We start from the raw sequence: 23,015 nt of genomic DNA, 5'->3' as shown, positions 1-23,015 counted from the left end.
TGCCATCCAAAATCCCCACAAATGAGAACATTTGCGGCACGGCGCAGGTATGGAGCCAATCTAATCACACACTCATCAGGTTTGCTGCTGTCTCCAACGTCTGTCTGCGAGGGCTTTTTCCAAGCCAGCGCGTACAGAGACTTAGGCACAAAAGCAGTTTTTTTTTGGTTGGAGGAGGGTGGGATGGCGGAGGGTGTCAGCCACCAATGGGGACCTGACGATGGGAAGCTGTGGAGGGAAAAAGCCTGAGCTAGCCTCCTGCCTCCCTGCAGCCTGCTCCATTGTACAGCTCCTGTCAGTGCTGGCATGACTCCCCTGACAATCTGCTCTTTAATAGCTAATATCAGGGTACATTTCCTCAGGCACTGGACTGGAACTGAGAGATGGCAGGCTATGCTGTGGGCATTTCTCTCTCTCCTTCTTTGCCTTCCTCTCTCTCTCTCCCACTACTCTCTCTGGTGCTGGTGTAAGGACACACAAACACACACACACACACGCAAACTTGACAGGCGGCCGCTGAGTCATCCCCCTAATCTATACTATCTCGCTGTGTCCAGCTGTCCATCTCAGAACACACACAAGTTCGCAGATGAAGTAAAGAACATGGATGTTTAACGGTAGGCGCCATTTATGAAATCCGTAGTGTGATTACATGCTTTCATTACGACGACGATGCACTTAAGTTCTTTGCACATCAACTTAAACCAGTCTGAGATGGACTCATGAGATCTAAATGAATAGTTGTTTGTTTCACAATGAGTTGTTTCCATTACGTTGTCTAAGAAGTTGTTTTTTTGTTTTCATCTCTTGTTTCAGTGACTGCAATCCTGCTTAACCTTAAACCCTGGAGTTATTATTGTATCCATGATGACGAAGGTAGACTAACTTTAAGGAGGTGGTAACTAACCCACACCACATGTTTCTGTAAAGTGATCCTTTTAACCCAAACCATGATCTTTTCCCTAAATCTAACCAAGTGTTTCTTGTGCCTAAACGTAACCAGACCTTAACCACATTGTTGTCACATCATAAATCATCATTATTCCTTAACAGTGGGTTGTAATGGTTTTGGAAAGCACAGATAAATGATGTTGTCCTGCCAATTACTGCCGATAGGTGCGCCAGATTAGAAAACGCTCTGTGAGTCATCCTGGAGTCACAAGGTCAAACGATGTATTTGGTCATTTAATTTGGAGGACCTATTGGAAAACAACATAAATACTCACTATTAATAAAATACTTACTGATCTTTCAGCTCTTAAATGAAACAACCAGGTGTATTTCTTTTAAAAAAAACAAATCATGCTATATTGTTGCCAGCTTGGGTATGTTGTGTTTTGGAATAAAGTGATAATACACCAAATATATCTTTCGCTGATAACTTTAAAGCAAAAACAAACCCATTGAAAGCCAACTCTGAAAAAGCAGACATAGCTCTCCCTCCCTGTTGTTTCTTCCTACTCTCACTACGGCCATTACTCTTCCGTGAACTCGGCTTTTTATTAGAGCGAGTTTTGTGCTGCTGATATACCATCAAATACTTCAGCCTTGCAGATAATGCAGCATTTACCCGCGTCGACAATTAATTCTTCTGACATCTGAGCACATTAATATTCATTACCCAGTGCCACTTGTGACAAACCGCCGCCCCCATACAAGCACTGTAGATACGATGGTGAGATGCTGTAGAAATCTGCTGGTGTTTTTTTTTTATTATTATTTTTTTATTTTAAGGGCACTGAAATGATTAATAGCCATTTGTCTGTTTGGTTATGACGGCTTGTTGTTTAAGGTCTCTGAGGTCTCTGCCTGTGTATAATGTGTTTACGATTTTCCCAAGGCCCTAAGTGTATGTTTAATGTCAGGGCTGTGTAGAGTCCATTACAGATGAGTATCTGAGTGCAGGTAAAGTGGGAGGAGGTCAAGGTCTAAATCCCACCTTTATCGTTTAGGCTTCTAGTAATAGTCGTGTATTGGGAGGGACGGTATATAAAAAGGGCTACAAATGCTACTCTGTTCACCCAATACGGATGCATGTGTGTCCCTTATATGAACCGTATCATACAAGGGAAGTGATACAGACTGCACATGTCATAATTTTCTCTGCAACTACTCCTGGCATCATCATGGAGTTTGAACATAGAACTGGAAAAGAGAAAGAGCTGTGGTGCACATGGTCTTTAGTAAAAATAAAAGATGAATCGGCAGGTTTGTCACCAAATTATCAGTTTCATCTTATGTCATATTTGTGTTAGAACAGTTACAGGTAATAAGAAACTCTGAAATAAATACTGAAATGAATTATATGATTATTTTTAAAACTCACCAGTGTAATTTCATCCTCTTTCTTTACACGACATCATTTTCCCCAGTGAACGTTAATTTTATCACGCCACTTGTCATCACAAAGCTGATCAAGACAAACAGGGCAGATAGTTATCTCACAACCACTGGCGTCAAGTAAATATATTAATTATTTAAAATTCAATTAAGATATAAAAGCTCACGCTTTAATTTTTAATTGTATGGAAACTAAAAAAATATGTTGTCAGTCAATGTTTTGAAAATATGTTCAATATAAACATACGTGACTTGGCAGATAATACTCATCACATTTGCTTCCTTATTCTTGGTGCCATGACATTTCTTTCCAGTCACATTTGCTGCTGTTGCACATTATTAATATATAAGCAAACATGATCATCATGAAAGGGATACTGTGAATCTCTCTCTCGTTAAAAATGTCACCAGTCAATAACAGAGCCTTGAGGTTCAAGGTTCCCACAGCACACGAACGCCCCTCAGTTCTCATCCTTTATGTAGTCATAAAAAGACGAGTGCAGAAGAGTAAACAGTGAAAACACTGTCTCAAAAACCAATTAAGTGCTTATCAGCAGCAGGGGGGTTGCAAAAACCCGCACAAAATGTGATTCTTTTTTTACGGTTGGAGTAGAAATGCATCTAGGATTTCACCAACGCTGTTGCTTAAGACCTGTGGACCTCCAAGATGGCAGCCAGAAGGTGCATTACATCACCTGAAAGCTCTCTTACGGGAAATGTCGACAAACTGCAGCATGGATTAGCTCAGGGGAAGATTCAGTGCAAATTGCTCCACTTAATGGGCTGACATTTGTGTAGCAGCTTAGCAACTCTGTGGGATGTGAGACAGATCCCTGCCCGGTGTACAGCTCCTAAAACAACATAAAGACTAGCATATGGCTTGTGTGATGTGAAATATATCAAATTAAGTACTTGCTAATCCTGTTTTCTCCAAGTCAAAAGGAACAATATTAATTTTGTAATATTTGTTATATGTATATTTAAGAGCCAAAATCACCAAACCCTCATTCCCTCTGAGACATACAGTATAATATCTGGATGGGCATATGAATTGTTAAGTGGTTGTGTTTTCACCTCGATCAATCTGTAATCCTCAAGTGTGAATATGTCATACTCGATAAAATAGGTCACGGTGCACTATGAGCTCCAGAAATGTGCTCCTAATTTAAATACTTGTGGAACATTGGAAGAAGACATGGGTAGAGGTAAAATTAATCCCAGAGCGCAGCGGCTAAATGTGTTTCCAATTCCTTTAAAAAACTTCTATTGTTACAGTTGAAGGGGAAGACTTTCATTGGGCCAATTTCATGACTTAACACCAGGCAGCTTAAAAAATATTACAGTGGAGGAGACCGAGAGGGCAACGCTCCTCAGCAGCGCTTTCAGTCGCCAAAATCGTTATCCTCTACAGAACCAATGTGAAACACAGCAGATAAAATCCTTTCAAAAAAAAAAATCTGCATCTGGTTCCCGTCAGGTGCTGAGAGTTGTAGTTAGTTTTTGTTTACTTTTTAAACATGTTTTTAATCAGAAGTTCCACCGGGAATAAGAATCATTTTAGGCTGACACCTGGCCGAGATAACCGCATTTAAACAGCCACCTGGCTGCAACGTGATGAATATTAAGTGAGTATACAACAATGTGCACCAGCAAAAATGTAATTAAAAATTGAATAATGGGGAAACACAAAGTACAGCCCAGTATACCAAGGAATTATGTTTATACTGGACAATTACACACTTCACGTTTTATATATACTGCCAACATTCATTGCTAGTGCAGGAAGTAGTGTGTCCTTTGTGTAGCGAGGCGGAAAGTAGAGGTGTGGAGGTTGAGATGGTGGATGGGAGAACAGTTTGGGCCCCATTACAGACTTGCAATTAAAGTTTTCAAAACATGTTTTTTGTGATTTTGTTATTTATATACCGTCATGATGACGAATGTAGATGTTAAACATGGTCAAAGATCCCAAACTTGAGGTGAACATATGTGGAAATGCTCCCTGCGAGTCCAAAGCCAGAGCTTCAGCCTACTCTGAATGCTTCATTTGCAATGATCCCTCTAATTCCCCGTTGACCTGACGTCAGATCCATCGTACATGCCCAGTCTTTGTTGCTAAGGTTGTTCCATGGGTTGTTTACGTTGTCCACTTATATATTTTGGATCAGATTGCACGGAGGTATTTGAGGGGTTTCCGTTCAAGTAAAGAACGAGAAAAATAAGTGAAATCCTACTACAATTATCTGTTTACGTAGCCTCCAGAGCCACTGGAAGTCTGCCAAGGAGCAACATCTGGAAGCTAACCACCATCCGGGGGGGGGGGGCCTTAAAGAGACAGTAGCTAAAACAGCCTGTTTCAGACAGAGGCTGAACTGAGGAGATGTATAAAGGACGAGTATAAGATAAATTAGAGGTTTTTATTAACTGTAAATCATGCAAAGATATTCCAGTAGAGCTCCAGAATATAAATACAGACCTGGAAATGTGCATGATACATCCCCTTTAATCATTACCACAGTTCTTACCAAAACTTAACCAAGTGTTTTAGTAGCCTAACTCTAACCATACTTTATTTGCCATATCCACAGTTTTCCCTAACTTTTACCACAGTGTAGTTGCCATGTGCAGATATTGTAGAAAGCAAGAATGTTGAAAACGCTGGCATAGGATGTCCTCTTGGGTTTAGCACATAGTTATGAATACAGCTTTTACGTAAAAAGATGCAATGTTTTGGCAAATTGTATGTCTTCGTCAGAGTAACTTATCCTTTCTATGTCTGACTGTCCCGTGTGTCCTGCTGAGATCTCCCAACTCTAATCATTCAATATGTGAGCAGTGAGTCAGCAGGCAACACAGGGTTGATATAATCAACAGTGAGTCCGTCCAACTCCTAAAGTAATTGCATGTTGTGTCGAGCAGATTTAAAATGCCCAAACAAAGGTGAGTTTATGGGTCCAATATTCACTCTCAACAAAAAGAAAGCAGCTACATAGAGACAACAACAACATTCATGGATTTGCAGCAGGCAGTAAAACACAAACCTTTCCTGTCCGTACCGTTGGGGACCTGCGAGGTGTTGATGCCCTTGGCGATCTCCTGGTTCGCGGTTTCCTTGGTGACCACTGAGCCTTTGAGCTTACTCTTCGGAGCATCCAGGGCTTTTAGCTTCTTGGCATGTTTGGTCCCCTTGTAGTGGGCCAAGGCCTGGCTCTGTTAGGAGAACAAATAACAGGCTCGATTTAACACCGGGAAGCAGCTGTACACAGGGCAAGGATGAAATGAAATATGAAAACTAGAGGAACACAGACAGAGTCAACGAAGCAGAATAAACATAATTAGCAGGGGACAGTTGATATGTCTTGCAGTCCAGCAAAAAATGTCAACATTTGATTTCGTTTCTACCAGTTTTAGAGAAAAAAAAAACTCTTTCTCTCACAGAATGAAGTACCCAGTACCTTTTTTAAAAAAAACAGTAACTCAAGTGCTCTCTTTTTTTTGGATCTGTTGAGTGAAAAACTTCGAGAGCATTTTATTTCCCTTAAAAGGTTATTTCTGAGTGATGCAGCACTTTGGAATTTAAATCAATTTATTGCTCTACAGCAATGAACGACTTTGTTCAGTGCATTATCAATCATTTTTCCTTGTTTCCAGCTTACTTTACTCTGAATATTAAGTCAATTTCTTCATTAATAATAATACCTGGATCTGAGTGATTGAGAAATACGTGTGACCCTTGATGTTTAATTTATGAAGTGGCTATTTGGTTAAAAGTCCGGACACGTAGCACCACTAAGATTCACCTTCACAACAGATTCATCCAGGCACACAGAAGTGGGACATATGCAAAGACTTTGAGCTGTCCTTGTTTACCTCTGCACACTTCCCTGCATACTTTGCCTGTGGCAGGAAGGAAGGTATCAGGAGGGATGCAGTTGCCTCTCAGAATAAATAAGTACGCCAACCACACATCCCCAGAAGATATTTGTAAGCATCTTTATTTATGGGCCACAGTGGGGATATTCACTAAAGACTGCTGGGACAAAGAGACCATTCCTGGTAGTACACCATCATTACCATATAAGTAAAACATTGTTCCTGTTTCTTTTTTATTCTTTTCCAGTAATTAATGTCCTATTGTTTTAGAACAGGTCAGATTGTTTTAATTTTAAGAAAATAACATTGTGATCTCATATGAAAACTCGCATGGCATTTCGGGCGTGCTTACATTAGTCTAATTTATTTGACAACAGTTAACAGCAACGTGCCAAGTTAAATAAAACAAGACAAGAGGCTTCATTACATGAGCTGGAATAAAGTTACCAGAAATTCATAGTTCAATAATTTTGTTGGCAAAGGTTATGAAACTGCTGAAGTGCCAGAAATTTTTTTTCTTCATCTTAGAAACCATTTTTGGATGAGGTGCCACTTTTTCAAACAGAGTGCCCATCTTATTCTGACATGAAACTATTAATTTTAACCTACGTTCATCAGTCTCCAGGTACAAAAGTCATTACTTTTCTTTTTTTTTTTTTTTGGTCATGAAACACAGGTGAGATGGATACGTGTTTAATACGACTACAGCAATCATTCATCTTTCATCAGAGCAATGAAGTGGAGGAATTGCCTGAATTCCAAGTCTGACATGCATGATTAAAACTAGAAGGGAAATCATTTGTTTTCTTTCCAGATGCTATGTGAGCGCTCTGTGAGGGGGAAAAGATATCAAACAAACCAGAGTCGCAGGGTTGAAACAGAACGGTCACAGTTAAATTCCCAGTGTATCCATCATTAGCAATGCGCCCCCAGAGCAAGAATCCTTTGGCCACTGTAAGTTAAGCTGGATGAGAACATCGGCTTAAATGATGAAAATATGGCTTTGATTATTCCTGGCACTAAGTCGAAAACAACGTGTTGTCTGGTTTACTTCACTCAGAGGTAACAAAGCTGAATTAAGACATAAAGAACACTAAAATGATTTCAGACCTTTGTCTGTAGAGCTTCTTCCTTTGTAAATTTTTGGAGAAAAAAAACCCATTTCCATAAACTTTAACACAGCCAAGCTGTAGTCATATTAACAAAAGGTCCACAGCAGCACAAGGTCAGTACGCAGTAAGAGATATTGAATGTGCATCTTATTCTGCCTCCCTAAAACTGCAACAGTCAATATATTCATGATAACAATGGATTAAATGATTATGTGTAATGTGAAAGGTGTCACTTTTACTAATAAACTCACAGATAATTATCACAGACTCTGTAGTTCCACTATGGACTGTTCTAGCAACAGCTATGTATCCGACATTAGTTAGCTCACACTAGCTAGCTGAGATAATAGAGCTAAAAGGAGAGTAAATATTGGACTTACATTCATTAGGTGACCAGAAACATGACTCTAAATTAATTATAATAATGCTTTGTGTCTGCTAATTGTGTAAATAAGCAATAACAACTTGAAAAGGGGGATAATATGTCAGTGTTATTTACAGCTTGTTACACGTCGTCTCCAATGGGCCGAAAAAAACAAGCTGAAAAAACAACACTAATGAATTGATCACAATTAACATTGTTTTTTACATGAAATAAAATCTGTTAAATTAATAAGGATACATAGTGAATGTGCCCAATTTTAATTTTTATATTTATTTTTCTCTTGCAGTAAGGAGCAAAATTTTGACTTTTGTTCTTGTCAGTTTTAACCATAGACTCTATATGACGGACGACACTCCCAGTATGCATGAAGCCAAAATATTGCCAATACCAGAGCCGCTATCATGCTTTTGTGATGCATTTTGCAACCAGATATTTATATACTAACCCATACTATGTTAATACTTGAGGAGGGAGAGCGTGTTCAACTTGGCCCCAGAAATAGTGTCTAAGATGGCAAACTGTTGAAAATTCAAGTATTTGCTGTTGTTCACCTCATTCATTTATCAGATTATTACTATTATTTATTATTTATTATATTATTATTAACTGTGTGTCTTGTAGTTTATGTAAATGTGAGCTACATACCGTGATAATCAGTGATGGCCTTATTTTAGAATCACATGGTCTATAAACCGTCCTCCCTTTTATGTTGAAGTGCAGCAATTTGCATTTCCTTAAATCTATATGTATGTCTTATCTGAGTATAGGCAGGAGAAGAGGATGAAATAAAGAATGTCAGAAAACAAATATGAACTTGAATTGAGTTCAAATGAATGAAAGATCTGTCCAGAAATCTGGAAATTTTGGGGGAAAACCCTGAAATATCACATGATTGGAAACCTAATTACGAAATCACACTGACTTGTTTTGCTGCAAAGGCGGGGTGGGGGTGCAATTTTAGGTATCGAGACAAGGGAGGTTCAGGAACATGCTGTTCTGGCTTCATAATTTAATTAACTCAATGTGATTTAAATTAGACTATGACCAATTTCTTCCATAAACAACAGACCGTTTCTGGTGGTCAGGGTTACTCTGAACCAAAAGATCAGAGGAAAGTTTACAAGTGTTACAGCTGTTTATGTTTTCTGCTCACATTTGGCTTTCAACAACTGTTTCCTAACTTGATGTTCAAATAAAGATATCTCACAAGCCCAACACTGGTATAATGATGTCGTTTTTTATTTGTGGAATAGTTTACTTTTTCCTGTTTTTTATTTATCAAGCTGGAGTTGTCTCCCGTTTTTATTTGCAGTTCTGTGTTTAAGCACCATTTTTAGTCAGTCATAAATCTTTATGACCTAGATTCACAGACTATACTGTATATCAACTTTGTGCAGCCAGTAGTATGATAAGGATGCAAATTACAGAAGAACGGTGTCTTCAAGGGCAGCAGATAATGTAAATTAAAACGTTTAGTAATGCAGATTTTATGGGGTTGTTCATCTTTTAATGAAAACGGGTTGGAGATCTTCCTAGCTGTTCCTAACATCACTGTTTCACACATGCAAAAACTCATCCACCCACATTCCTGTGGATCAGTAAAGAGCAAGTAAACAATCCCAACCCTAAGAATCACTGGTCATTGTTTTAACCCATAACACCCGGGGTAGGAGTCTCAATGTCTGCCGTGGGGAGGGGGTGAGAGGGGGGGAGGGGGTCAAGATCAGGTATCATGAGAAGGAGCTACACCTCAGTCTGATTCATTGTGTGAGTCAGACTGATGTCTGAACCAAACAGGAATAAACACATTTTTAAAATGTATTTCCTTCTGGCACCAGCCTGCAGCCAGCCATCAATAAAGTTACATCAAAATCTAATGATTCCTGCACAGATTGTTGCTGTTGGGGTTGTTTCAGAACTGGTGGTGAAATGTTGAAGGATGAAAAAATGTCTAAGAATAAATGTCTGAGGCAAAGATGAAAAATTCTGATATTTTTCTGCACATGTATCGTATGTATTTATTATGTTACCTAGTCATCAGCAACAATGTATTCTCTACAAAAAAAACATCTCAAAATTCTCAGAAAAGACACAATTAAGGCTGACATGATGATCCGTATTTCACCGAACACCTGCGAGCTTCAGGCCTCGTATTTCAAATGATGCTTTTCTTACTTCTCCTAAGCTGACAAAGCAAGACTAATGAGAAAATCATGCCCAGTATCATCAAGATGCCGAAGGCAAACGCAGTCCCCATGAGTGAGGTCGATACTCGATCCAACCATGTCATAATGTACGTCATACACGGTGTCGAGTATATCTCACGACTGTCCAAAATTGTGCAGTTCCTGGAGGTGTCGGTGCAGTTACAAGAATCGGGCACTACCGAGCTGTTCCCCCAGTCAAAATGTCCAACAAACAACCCACAACAGAATCCGGTCTTTTCCACCTTCTGAAACGACTCCTGGACTTCCTTTGGCTGTTCGCTCAGCGGAAGCAGCTGTTTCATTTGTTCTTTCACCACCTCCTGGGCGGCTGGAGTTCTTGATATGGCGCCCAAAGCTCCCACGGCCAACATCGTGAGAAACATTGAGAGCAGGCCCACGAAGAACAGGGCCAGGAGGCAGCGGTTGTCTCCGATCGCTCCACAGCAGCCCAGGAAGCCAAAAATGAGAATCACGGCAGATACAAATATCAGGAGATTTATGGCTGGGAGAAGCTCATCAGTGATCTGGTAGTTGACTTGGTTGTTTCTGGCATGTAAGGATAAACCAAGAATAATGCTTCCACCCACAAAAAACAAAAAATTGAAGGTTAAAAACAAGTTCTTGATGACCTTGCTTGCCGTCATTGTTCAACCACAGAGTCAAGCTAAAGGTTATACAGATTGTGTATGTAGCCTCTGAGTGCTACTGCTGAAATATAAGGCAGCTGCTGGTGGAGTGGGTGGGAAGTTTTAACCAGGGTGTGTTCAGTAGGTGAAAGGTAACCTTGATGAAAGCAGAGCACAATGAAAACTGACCTGGAGGGGGTTAAAAAGTTGTTCTTCCACTTGTTCAAGCTAATGGCAACACCTCCATTTTACATTCTCTCATTGTTTGGGATCACATAGGCTTCACTGCTGTATGATACTTTTATTGTATCATTGTGTCTTGTGCTGTTTTGTATAAAGCTGCAACAATTAGTCAATTAATCAGTTAATTTAAAAAGATTCAATGAACTATGAGTGACTCCGTTTTAACCCTGAGGGAGGTAATGTTCTGGGTTTCTTGAAAACTTCCTGTGGTGGAAATTAGACTAAAATGAGAAGTGATGTTTACATTTCTTCATGTCTATTTCAAGATAATTTACAGAAAGACATTATCAGCCTGTAAATAACCGCGGGTCTTCAAAGTAAACAAGTTAAATGTACATGAGTCACAGGAAGGAGATAAAGGAAACATTAGAAATGCATTAAATGTAAACAGATAATAACGTGTGTCCTGTTAAGGCAGCAGGTCGGATTATCCAGTGACTCATTTGTTGTCAACAAATTAGACTTGAATCCAGTTTATGATCTCAACTCATAAACAGGACTGCATCTAGTAAAACAGAAATGTCTTAAAAATCTTTCAGAACAGAGAAGCCCTTTTCTCTTTATGATCTCAGACTATTAACGGGTTTACAAACAGACCCTCTGCTCTCCTAGAGAGCAGCTCGGATCAGTATTTGGCAGAACGGCACAGACGGATCCAGCTTCCTTCTCTGTATCATCTCTCGGTCCAAGCTGCACTATCAGTCTCACATTATGATTATGATAAACTGTCCCTGGAGCAAATTAAGACTGTCTGCTTCTGTAAAAAAAAAAGAAGAAAAAAACATCCTCTGGGGTATTTCAGACCTTCTTTCTCTGCACCTACTTGTTGATTGGCAGGTAAACACAGGCTCTATCTCCCTAATGAAGCGTTAAAATTAACAGCTAGACAGTAAATATATACCGAGATAGATTTCCATGAGTAAAGAATAATAACCTCATTCTGAGTAATCACCGACATATTCAGTGTTAGACATGAATTGATTACTTCCTTAATGAAAGAGGAATGACACTGCTATTTAGGGATACTACTGATTTAACAACATGCAGCGGTGGCAATGATTTTCTTTTCAAATTTTTTGATTACTTTCAAAATAGTATGGAAATTAGGTGCTGGGAAATCGAAACCCATCTGCTGGTCCATCGGTTAAATTTAGCAGGTTTGTATTAATGCAGTGCATTTTATTTGAATGAACTGAAGAGCACAGATATGAGCTAATGAGAGCAGTAATGCGTTGCAGTGAACTCAGAGATCGTAATACCATCTCCATCCTGTAATCTACTTTGCTAATATGATGCATTATATTGAAACTTAGTGTCATAATCATAAAGATAAAGAGAAGAGATCCTTTCATAATCAAGCTATCATGAGCGTGGGCTCAGATAAATGTAAAGAACATTCCCTGAATTACAATATGGCATGCTAAGAAGATGCTTTCACAAACACAGAATCCTTTTCATACATGAAACAACTCAAGACAAAACACTCGCTGAATACTTGAGTCACTCACATCTGTTGTTTGTATCGTTGTTAAGCTAACGGTGCCTTATTTCAGTTTGAATGAGTTTCTACAGACAGGTCAGTGATGTGCTGAAATTATAAGAAGTTTTTAATTGTAATCAGTCATTTGAGGAATATCAATGACCACAGTTGGGTGAAGCCACTCAGGGATTTTACTGAGAGTACGTCCACATTAAGACAGTTCAATTGAAAAACCTTTTCTCTCCCTTTCAGTCCCCTGTCCAGACTAAAACAGCGTTTTTTCCCCCCAAAACTAAACTTTTCTTAAACAGTCTCCAGATTGGATACATCTTAAAATGCCAGCTTGGTGTTTTAGTTTGTACAGGTAAAAATGAGGTTTTGCAGAACAATGACATAAACTGTCCAGTCATGATCTGAGTCTGTAGCGACTGAACCGCTACAAATTCTGTTCACACGTCCCTTAGATGTAGCATGTAATTTTTTATTTTTATCTTCTAATACTTTTATATATTGTACTTAAAACAAATTGAATTCCATTGAACTGAAGACAACCTTTAGTCGCCTATAACTTTCTGTGATCGATCACTTTAAATACCAGTATAGCCAGTATAGCCAAACCCACAGCACAGCGGTTGTAATTAATCTGGATTTAGAGTTTTTCAGACAACATCTCTATTTTAAAATAATGATCTTATGTCCAGCAGCTTTGGGGGGACTGATGGTTAACATGTAGTGTTTATGAGCCCTACAATTTTATACTTCTTCCATTATCTGGCAACAGAAACAGAAAATGATGTAAATGAGAACAACTATATAATGAATTCAAGTGTATTAGAGTTGCACTTAAGAGTAGAGTCACTCTAGCAGCTGTGAGGCTGTACTTAGGCACATTAGTGCTTTTAACTAAACACCAACATGGCGGAAAGCTCTCAGTGACTAACATGCTGATAATTAAAAGGATTTTCTCCATCCTAGTTTATCGTGTTCACATGCTAACATGCTTGCTGATTACCACTAAACACAAAGTGCAGCTGAGGATCATGGGTATGCACATTAGTTTTGCAGGTATTTGGTCATAAATCTAAGTATTCGACAAATTAAAACATTGGCCTGATGATGGAACTGAATGAAAAATTACAGGATCACTAAAGCTATTACAATTCATTACATCTGAGGAGGACATAAATGTATTCATGGCAATCCATCCAGACATTTGAGTCTGAACTAAAGTGGTGAAAGTGATGCCAACATGGCAGTGTTGTGCAGAATAGTAGAGTTGAGGAGGAAACACAATCAAACTTACAATATTAGAACTAAAGATGGACGTTTTCCCATAATGTTACTGACACTTAAACACCAGTTATGTAGCCGACTTCCTGAATAGCATTTAAAGAAATTAAAATAAGAGGCGAAAGAGGAGAAATACATGTTTTGAAGATTCAGATTTTGTGACAATTATGACAATTATGTATTAAAGCAGAAAAACAATCAGAAAAAAATTGCTCAGCAGGCTTTTCAAACAACTTCTCCAATTATCTTCTTCCACCTCAACTACATTTATATCAGTTGTGCTGTTTGCCATATCTGCTTTTATTGAAAACTTTTATTGAGAACTTCATTATAAAGTTACTCTGAAGTCATGAAAATTGACTATTTGGTTTTGGTTAAATTGGTTAAGCTCCCCCATTAGCCCTGGTCTCAACCTTAACATCTCCTAATTTAGCCAAATGGCTCTTGAGGTATGACGGGAACATAAACAAGGCCACACATAGGATCACTTTGTTCCTGATTTGTTTAAATCCCATGACTTAAGAGGTGAAAAAGTCCTACAAGGTCAATTTCTTCTATGACTGCATATCTTTTGGTGTTGCTCTGAGTTGGTGAAATGGATGAGACTCTTTCCTCTGGACCAACAAATTGTCCAAGATGGATCCCATTTTATAAAGCTAATAAAACCCACCATATAACTGCTGCTTTTCCATCACATACTGCACTGTGACAGAACGTTAAAGTTATGATTTTTCCACACATCTATAAAATATAGTATAATTTATCCTCAAGAGATCTTGAATATTTGTAGAAAAATTCATCGCAAGCCATCCAATAACCGTCGGACTGTTAGCTCACAAATAAACAACTTTGCAGTTATATAGAAATCTAGCTGGCTAACAATGTGTGATTTATATCAATTTTTTGTCTGATTCACACTCCTACAGTTGACTGAATGCATGTACTGCTTTTCAGCTCCTTTCTGGAGTTAAATCTCTCTGTGACTCACTATTTTCTGTCCCCTCTCGGCTACAGAACAAATTAAATTAAATTAAATACTCGGCAGCGAGTCAACAACGAAGAGAATAATTTAATGGCTCTTCCCATAAACCTTTATCAACTTTTATTCAATTCTTTTCATATTCTTCATACATTGTTCTGTCATTATCTCAGTATATTGTATAATGTTGGTCATTTGCATACTCACTTGCATGTTAATAACATAATTTTACAGCTGGTGTGTAACAAAAGTGTTGGAATATCTGGTTTGGTATTCACTAAAACCTCTTAAATTGTTCTTTGTTCATGTTTGCCGCCGCCTACAAATCAATTTCACTCATCTGACCTCACCTAATTTAAAATGTATTGGTCAGACGATTCAAATGCTATTCAGATGCAAATGTTCTACTGCTTGACGACAGCAGTTTCAGACTAAAAACAAAGACGAAGCGTCACACACACGAAGACGAGGAATCACAACCTCTTCATTCAAAAACATTTCACCATCATTCGTCCAAAGCTGCTCCGTAGTGCAGAAGATACACCTGCACTTCTTATTACTGAAGAATTCTATATTAGAAGTCAAACATGTGGACTGATGATGATCTATAGACATTTTACATGAAGTTTACATTACATATTGACAAACCAGACTATGGGTTGGTTTATAGTCACTCAGAACTGGGTCTTGCGACGTGTTATCTGATCACGTTGGAAATCAAATGTGCTAATAGTTGTTCTGAACAGCTTCATTTAAAGGCGGGGTGCAAAGCTGAGAAGGGAAGGGGACGGGGGGAGACGCGATATCATTTAAATATGGGGACAGTCTCTCATGTCATCGCGGTCATAGTGTTGCACTTGCTTGTTCACATGAAAAGTGACACCAGGCATTAACATCCGTCTCGAGTGATCCGATCACAAGTGGACAGCTCTAAGTACAGGTGTGAACGCACCCAAGGCGCATTTAGGACGCGTTGACATCCGATCACTCAGAACACATTCAGAGGTGGTCTGGGCCACATGTGGCTACATGCATTTAGCAGTGTAAACGCAATGTGTCCTGGGCCACATTAAGGACCGCCTACTCAACTGACGTCCTCTATTTCTGCAGACTAGGCACGGGAATTGAATCGCTGTCTCCTGCTCCAAAGCTGTGTTCAACTTGTTTAATAACAGGATAAAGAAATGCATTACTTTGTTTTTCCATTTTTCATGTGAATTAAAAAAATGTAATCCACCTCCTGTTTTGTCCTGTTTTTCCCCTTCCCCTAACCCGCTTACCTCATCAAACTGACAATTGGAATAGAAAAATTAAACCAAAACCAGAAAATAACTTGTTTTTCGCTTGTCTTGTCAGAAGCTAAACGTTGTTGGATAGTTTCCTCTGTCCTGTCGAGTTAATAACTACAGTTTTTAGTTTTGCACAAAATGAGCTCAGGATTCATCAGGAGGACGACTGCTTTACTCCAAAAAACAGTTTCACTGTATGAACCTGGACTGTGTGTGTGTGTGTGTGTAACAGCTGACCTTTTGGACGTGTACAAGAACAGAACACTAATCTATTCTGATTTAAATAATCAATGAAGTTACGCTGCTGTGCCTCCTACACTGTGCGTAAATGCGCACAGCGTCTCTCAATGGGGAGATTGCTGCATATAACTCTATATATGTATATATATATATATATATAAATACACACACACACACACATATATATATATGTATATGTTCCAATGCAGCGCTACAGCAAATCAATAGGACGGGCATTTGATTTTCGTGAGGAGGCACACAATGCATTGTATATTTGTTTAACCTGTTATCAAAGAAGTTGAACACAGCCTTGGATGGAGGATACACGGACTCCCTGCTCCTCCCACCAGTTAAAAACTAACAAATTTGGTCTTTGCAAATGGAAATGATGATACGTGTTTATGCATATTGCATATAGAGCCGGGAAGTGCAATCCGATCACAAGTGGTCACTCAAGACGCATGTGGAGACGCGTGTTAATAACAGGTGTGAACAGACGCACTTAGAGCTGACCATTTGTGGTCGGATCACCCAAGAAGCATATTAATCCCAGGTGTAAACAGGGCCATAAATAGTTTTGTTTCTAAAAAAGGAGAGCTAGAGAGAGAGGTTGAAATCCTGATTTCTTTCTCACCTCCCTACAGCCAACCAATCATTGTGTGAAGTGGTTGTGAATGTTGGCTTGTTCATTTTGGAGAGTTAAAGAAATGGCTGTGCACAACCCCCCTTATCCACCGTTGGAAAGGTGTAGGGGGAGGGGTTTAATGGGCTCAATGTCCAACAAGTATGTCTGAAGGAGTATATAGCTACCTACAGAACCTACAGCCATGCTAGCGTCCTGTTAGGCACAATTGTGCTTTGAGCAAAATGCAGGTATAATGTGTACCAAGCTCACCAGATAATGGACAAATTACATCTTTGACCTGATGGTGGTGCTAGATGAACGGTCAGGGGATTACCAGACTTTTTTTAATTCATCATCTGGACTAGAGATCTTCCAATATCTGTAGTAAATTCCATGGCAAGCCATCAAATAGCTGTCACGATATTTCACAAAATCAAAGATATTAACTTCATGGTGGTGATAGAGGAAAAGTCAGTAGGATTCATCCTCCGGGGGCCATCGATGTCTGGTGCAAAATTTCATGACGATGCATGAAATCCACTCAGCGTGGCTAAAAATACATATTGGTTCTCTATATTTATAAAACATGTCCAGCTCTAACAGAACAACAGCTATGTGAAAGAAAACATGGCTGACATCAGAGTCTTTGGAGGTTGTAATGTGGTTGGGGAGTATTTCCTGTTTATTTTCTTTGTGTATCTCTGGCTCTGAAGTGCTCGTGACTTTTGAACTTACATTCATCTTCAGAAGAAAACTTGCTCACCTGTGAGTTGAACCTCAGCTGGCAAACGCTGCAGGAGACGTGCTTCCTCTTGGCGGTGGGAGGGAGGCCGAGGGTGTGATGGAGGACGGCTTTCTGCACCGGGTCCATCTGGAGGACAGAGAGAGACACACACAGAGAGAGAGAGAGAGAGAGAGAGAGGCTAATTAAAACAGCGCTTAAGCGGACCTGCAAATCAACTTCACTCCTCGATCGCTCACTGTGCAGTAAAGAGAAAACAGGTTGCCTGGAGAAATACCCTTTGATTGTGATGAACGCAGGCCGATAGGTTTATTGCTTTCATCTCATTAAAATAGTAAAGCTGTGTAAAAACAGAACCACATGCATGGGGCTGACGTGTTTTTGACGTGATTTCATGAAAACAAATCTGTTTTTGATTCTGTTTACGGCCGACATGTTTTTCAGCGAGAGGTTAGATTTCATTGTTCGTGGTGAAATCCGCCATTCCTGCGCTGAACTCAAATTGCTTTCACACACTTTAATGATTCAGAGGAGACAATGCAGCATGTAATCCAGCATAATTCTGTCTAATTGATAACAGCTTCACTGTTTACTGTTTACTCTCCTAGTGCTGTATCAAAGCATTAGATACTAATAATGCTAGTGCAAACTGATCGTACCGCCGCTGCTTCATATTAGAACCATTCAACTGGCGCAACAGGGGATGGCTTTTATTGTGAAGCAGTCACAGAAAATTGTTGGCACTGACTGCGATCATTCATTTTTGGCTCTTTTTTTTTTTTTTTTTGTCAGCGGATCATTTTTTAATTTTCGCAAGAGAGTAACAAGAAGGATCAGCCACAGTGTTGAAGAGCTGCAGGCACATCTCCCAACTCCTCACCAAGGTAACCGACTTCACTGCACCCCTGCTCTTATGTGGGAAAACTACTCAGGCTGTGTCATCCAAAATTAAATGACTCACCCAGATATTACACATATAAATAAAATAATAAACCCCGTTCCACATGGCGAGCACACACATTTTCATCTTCAGAACCTAGCCAGGAGTGGTCGTGCTACTGCATTGCTGCACCCTGCTTGTCTGTTCGGTATGTGCCTCCCTCTGTGTGGTGACAGAGCTTCGGGGAATGAACAAACACATCTGCCTCGCTGAGAAAAAGACTCAATAGGCACCACTTGGCTGGGGAAGGTGGAAAGGTGCAGGCGCCGTGTGGGAAGATTAATCCACCTTGACAATAGTGCTGCAGAAAGCAGGCACAATGAAGTTATACTGTAGCTTTCTGTGGATGCTGTTTGGCTGAACTGAAGCTGTTTTCATTATTCGGGATTTCAAAAGCATTTGTGTGCAGGGATAGAAAACACTTTTTCAGGTATTCATCATTGGAACAAAAGTGAGAAACTGTGGTACTTCAAGAGCAGAGAAGCAGTAATCATCAGTGATACTTTCATATAAAGAAATGTAGAGTTTTTCTATCCTCTTTAAATTCATTTATACACTAGTCTTGTGCTCTTGAACACCACAGTACCACTGGACAATCTTTGACATGATAATCCTGGTTATAAAATGTTGTTTTTATTATACTTACCATTGATTTTATGTTGATTTTTTTGTGATTTTTTATCAGATTTACTCATCCATCCACCAACATTTGAACTGACAAATCTGCTTCACTTTGTACTTAATGACCCTATAAATAAAAAAAAAACCTTTCTTTCTACACATCAAAGAAAGAAAGTTACATTTTTTTATTAAATACACTTGTACAGTCTAATGCAATCGAATGCCATAGCCCTTTAATAAACACTCTTATAATGTTTAGTTTTTGTTGACACTGTGTCAGAGAGGAGTTGATTCAACCCTTTCGTCATTAATGAGGTTGTAATTAGTGTTAGTACTGGATTATGCTGAAAAAGTACTTCAGATATTTTGACTGTCATTCACGTTGGCTATGGGCAGGCGGTAAAATCCGGCAAACAAACTCCAAAAGAATCGAGGCAGGAAGGCAAGTAATCAGGTGCAGGTGACAGCAAAGGCTGGAACGCTACAAACGCTTGGCAACAAAGACAACCTGGCAAAGACTCGCTGAATACTGGTCTCCATATACAGTAAAAAGCGGGACTGACTGAATGAGGAGCAGCTGGGTAGCCAGGTGACGGGGTCAGGTGATTTCTAGAGGAGGGAAACTCACGCAGGGCGACTAGAGAACAGGTGACGCAAAACAAGGAATGGAAAATTTCAGAATATACATAGTTGGACGAGGAGAAGAAAGAGGCTGAAGATGGAGACTGTGCAAACGACACTCTGTTTTGGCTGGCGGCATCCCTGCAGGCAAGTCAGGGTGCCACAAACAGCTTAGACGCAGGATGACCTGGCTTAGAGGGACGGGTGTTGGAGTAAGATTAGAGACAAACTGGAACCAAAGTTCAAAAAAAGGCAGTGAACAGATACTGGCTATAAGAGAGAAAAATGACGGGCTCTGGCAAGGAAACTTGAAATGAAGCAGACTCTGAGAGTGAGATTGATACAGGCTCGGACTGATGGACACAAACAGGGCTGGGCTGAGCTACAGACTGGTACAGAAGCAGGTATGGATTCAGGTGGAGAAGCAGAGACAGGCATTGGATGAAAAGCTAAAATTGGGTCTGACTGAGAGGACAGTTTCTGGTTCAGGCAAAGAAGCAGAAACAAGTTCAGGCTCAGAGACAGAATCAGGATCAGCCAGAGGAACAACGGGACGTATTGCTGATTTACTGCAGGGCTTTGAAATAAATGGCTGCAGTTATACAGTATGCTCCCAATATTATTTTAACTTTGACATTAGATTTTATGCCAAAAACCGCAATAAAAATGTATATTATTTTAAAAGAAAGGCACAGGGGTATTCTTCAGAGTTGCACTGTAAGTACAGATACACTTTAAATGGGACATACACATTTCGAGGTCAGTCAGGACAACGAGAACAACCTCAGCAACAAAGATTATGGATGGATGGATGCGCAACAAGTTGATGTCATCTTGTCGGGAAAAAACATTACAAACAAAGCGTTCAGAGCAGACTGAAGCCCTGGCTTTGGTCTTGCTGGGAGCGTTTCTACATACATTCACCTCAAGCTTTGAGTCAATGTCTATGGTTATATAGACATCTGACATCATAATGGCATTTAAATGGCAGAAAATCACAGGTAAACAATGAGTTTAAAACCTTAAATGATCTATGCCAATAGTCATATAAATTTTATAAATGTCTTTTATCACTTTTATCTTTTTCTTCTTTTGACAAAATGTGAAGTGAGTTGTAATTTTTAAATGGCTGAATTTTCATTTATTGAATCCAGTCAACAATATCTGCCAAGAGGAAATCAAAATCTTGCTACAATAAAATGTTCTTCTTGCAGGAAAACAATGATGGCCATTGAGCTGTCGGAGAAGTGAGGGAGTCTCACATGAATCACTCGCAGCACATAAGTTTACAGACAAAAAACCAGTATCACAAAGTTGTCCTTGGAGGGTGTTTTTAGACACTTATGATCCGCCGAGGCACGCAACATAAAAGGTTTTGAGGAATGGCATTGTTTTTAAGCACTGCAGCAAATTCAGTGCGTGTTGACAGAATATGTATAACCCAAGACTGGCGCTGGTCTGCAGGAGGATTATATGTGTTTTCAGTAGGGTGTGACCCAGTTGGGCATCAAACTTACAAACTAAGGACACGTGCTACATGCTCACGCTCAAGCAGATTCATTTTTAAAGTATAGGAGTACGTACAGTATGTGGAAGGAGAAATAAGACAAAAATAATAGCTGCACTAATCAATGTTTTTAAGAACAATGGGTCAAATGTGTAACGTGAAAGGAAATCATCACCAACTCTGCAGTCCCCCTCAGCTCTATGGAGTGTTTTAGCGATTTGTTTTGGTTTTACAGCCCACAACTTTACTATTTTAATTCACCGCCCTCATCTTCATCATTTCCAGTTTCCTGTTCTCAGTCATAAAGCTCTGATAAATTCACTGTATGCTACCTGCCCAGCAACAAACAGCCTCACAGACAAAGTTAGCTACTAGCTGGTGAAGGAAGTAGAACATCTAGCAGCTAAAAAAGCCAGATATTTCCCTCTGGAGTTCGTGTAAACCAGACTAGAGCAAGAACAAGAGTGAAATATTGGACTAACATTCAACAAATGACCAGCAACACGACTCTGAATCCTAATGTTGCTGCGTGTCGGTGTCAGTGTTGGGTTTACATATTGTTCTGCTTCCTCCAACTCACCAAAAAATACCAATTACTGCAGCTTTGAGGTAAAAACTATTATTTAAAAGGGTTAGGATTGGTTGGTTGATATACTGCATTCAAAGTCAAATAAAAGTCCCAAACAGAATTGCTTAATGTGGAGTAAACATGGTGGGAAATACGTTTAGTCTCTTTATTGTCGAGAGCTAGATAAAAAGATTGCTACCATTCATGTGTTTGTATGCTAAAAATGAAGCTTAGCTTAGCATAAGCTTAGAATAGCAGAGTCTTTTGTGCACCAATGTGCAATATGATGCATATTTGTATATATTTGATTTCGTCTCCCTCTTATTTTTCTTTTATTATAAACTCTAATTGGAAATGGAGATCTAAGAAGCCAAATTTCACTGCCTTCAATGTTGCCATGTGCTTTGTTGCTGTGCATTTGACAATAAAACCTCTTGAATCTTGCATCATAAAGACAAACTGGGAGCAACAAAGTGACTTCCTGGAGACTCTGATTGTTGCCTGGCAACCTTATGGTGACGATAAGACTCCAGGAAGAAATAGTCTAGCACCTAATCTCCTGTAAAAATGCAAATTGAAAGCATGTACGCTTTGGTTTTTGTACAGATTACATAAACGAGATGCAACGTATTAATTTGTGAGCTTCAGATATGCTGGTAGATGAACCCAGCCTCATAATGAATGGACAGATGTGAGAGTGGTACCAATTTTCTCTAACTTTCAGCAAAAAAGTGAATTTCCCAAACTTTCCCAAACTATTCCTTTAGTTATCAGGGGTTATCAGAAGTTATAAGGGATCATCCATGAACAGAGAGAAGATCCCGCATTGATAAAAGCTTTTACAGCTTTAGCAGTTCTGAAAGGAAGAATGACCTAACACACCTATTCAACTGCAGGAAAAAAAATGTGCATACATTATTGGCTTTTAATGGAAAATACATTTACAGAATACAGTACGTTATTGAAAAAATTAAATGTTTTAAATGTACAGCAGATTGTTTTAAAGTAGCTGATGTCAGGTAGGAACCTACAGACTACCGGAGGTGAATAGAGGGTGCATATTTATATAATTTTCATCTGTTCTTTTATTGCATTGATTTCTATTTGACGCACAGCATTATGAAACACGCTGCACTAAATGTGTCGGCGGTGTCAAAAGAGGTGGAAGCAAATGAGGCCCACTTCAACAGCTGAAATTCATTAGATGATATACAGTGAAATGTGCAGCCTGGCACCGAGATCAGCCTTTCACCCTGAAAACACTGAAAACTCTGCATTACGTTACCAGAGCTGGGACTCTCCTCTGCCTTTGCCCTGACACACTTTG

General features: G+C 39.4%; 1 protein-coding gene and 1 pseudogene across 1 annotated transcript in view; both read right to left on the bottom strand.

Moving 5' to 3' along the window:
- The window catches only part of znf385d (zinc finger protein 385D), a 79,535-nt gene that overhangs the window by 22,450 nt on the left and 34,070 nt on the right, over positions 1-23,015 (bottom strand). The window contains exons 3-4 of the mRNA XM_067600663.1: positions 17,453-17,560; positions 5,382-5,550 (exon numbers count right to left, since the gene is read on the bottom strand). Of these exons, the coding sequence (XP_067456764.1) occupies positions 5,382-5,550; positions 17,453-17,560 (277 nt within the window). The remainder of the gene's footprint in view (positions 1-5,381; positions 5,551-17,452; positions 17,561-23,015) is intronic.
- LOC137190558 (tetraspanin-8 pseudogene) lies at positions 9,777-10,586 on the bottom strand (annotated as a pseudogene).

This window comes from Thunnus thynnus, chromosome 10 (assembly GCF_963924715.1).
Source record: "Thunnus thynnus chromosome 10, fThuThy2.1, whole genome shotgun sequence".
In the NCBI taxonomy this organism is placed as follows: domain Eukaryota; kingdom Metazoa; phylum Chordata; class Actinopteri; order Scombriformes; family Scombridae; genus Thunnus; species Thunnus thynnus.
The sequence above is the reverse complement of the archived record's forward strand: the minus strand, read 5'-3'. Positions and strand labels throughout refer to the sequence as shown.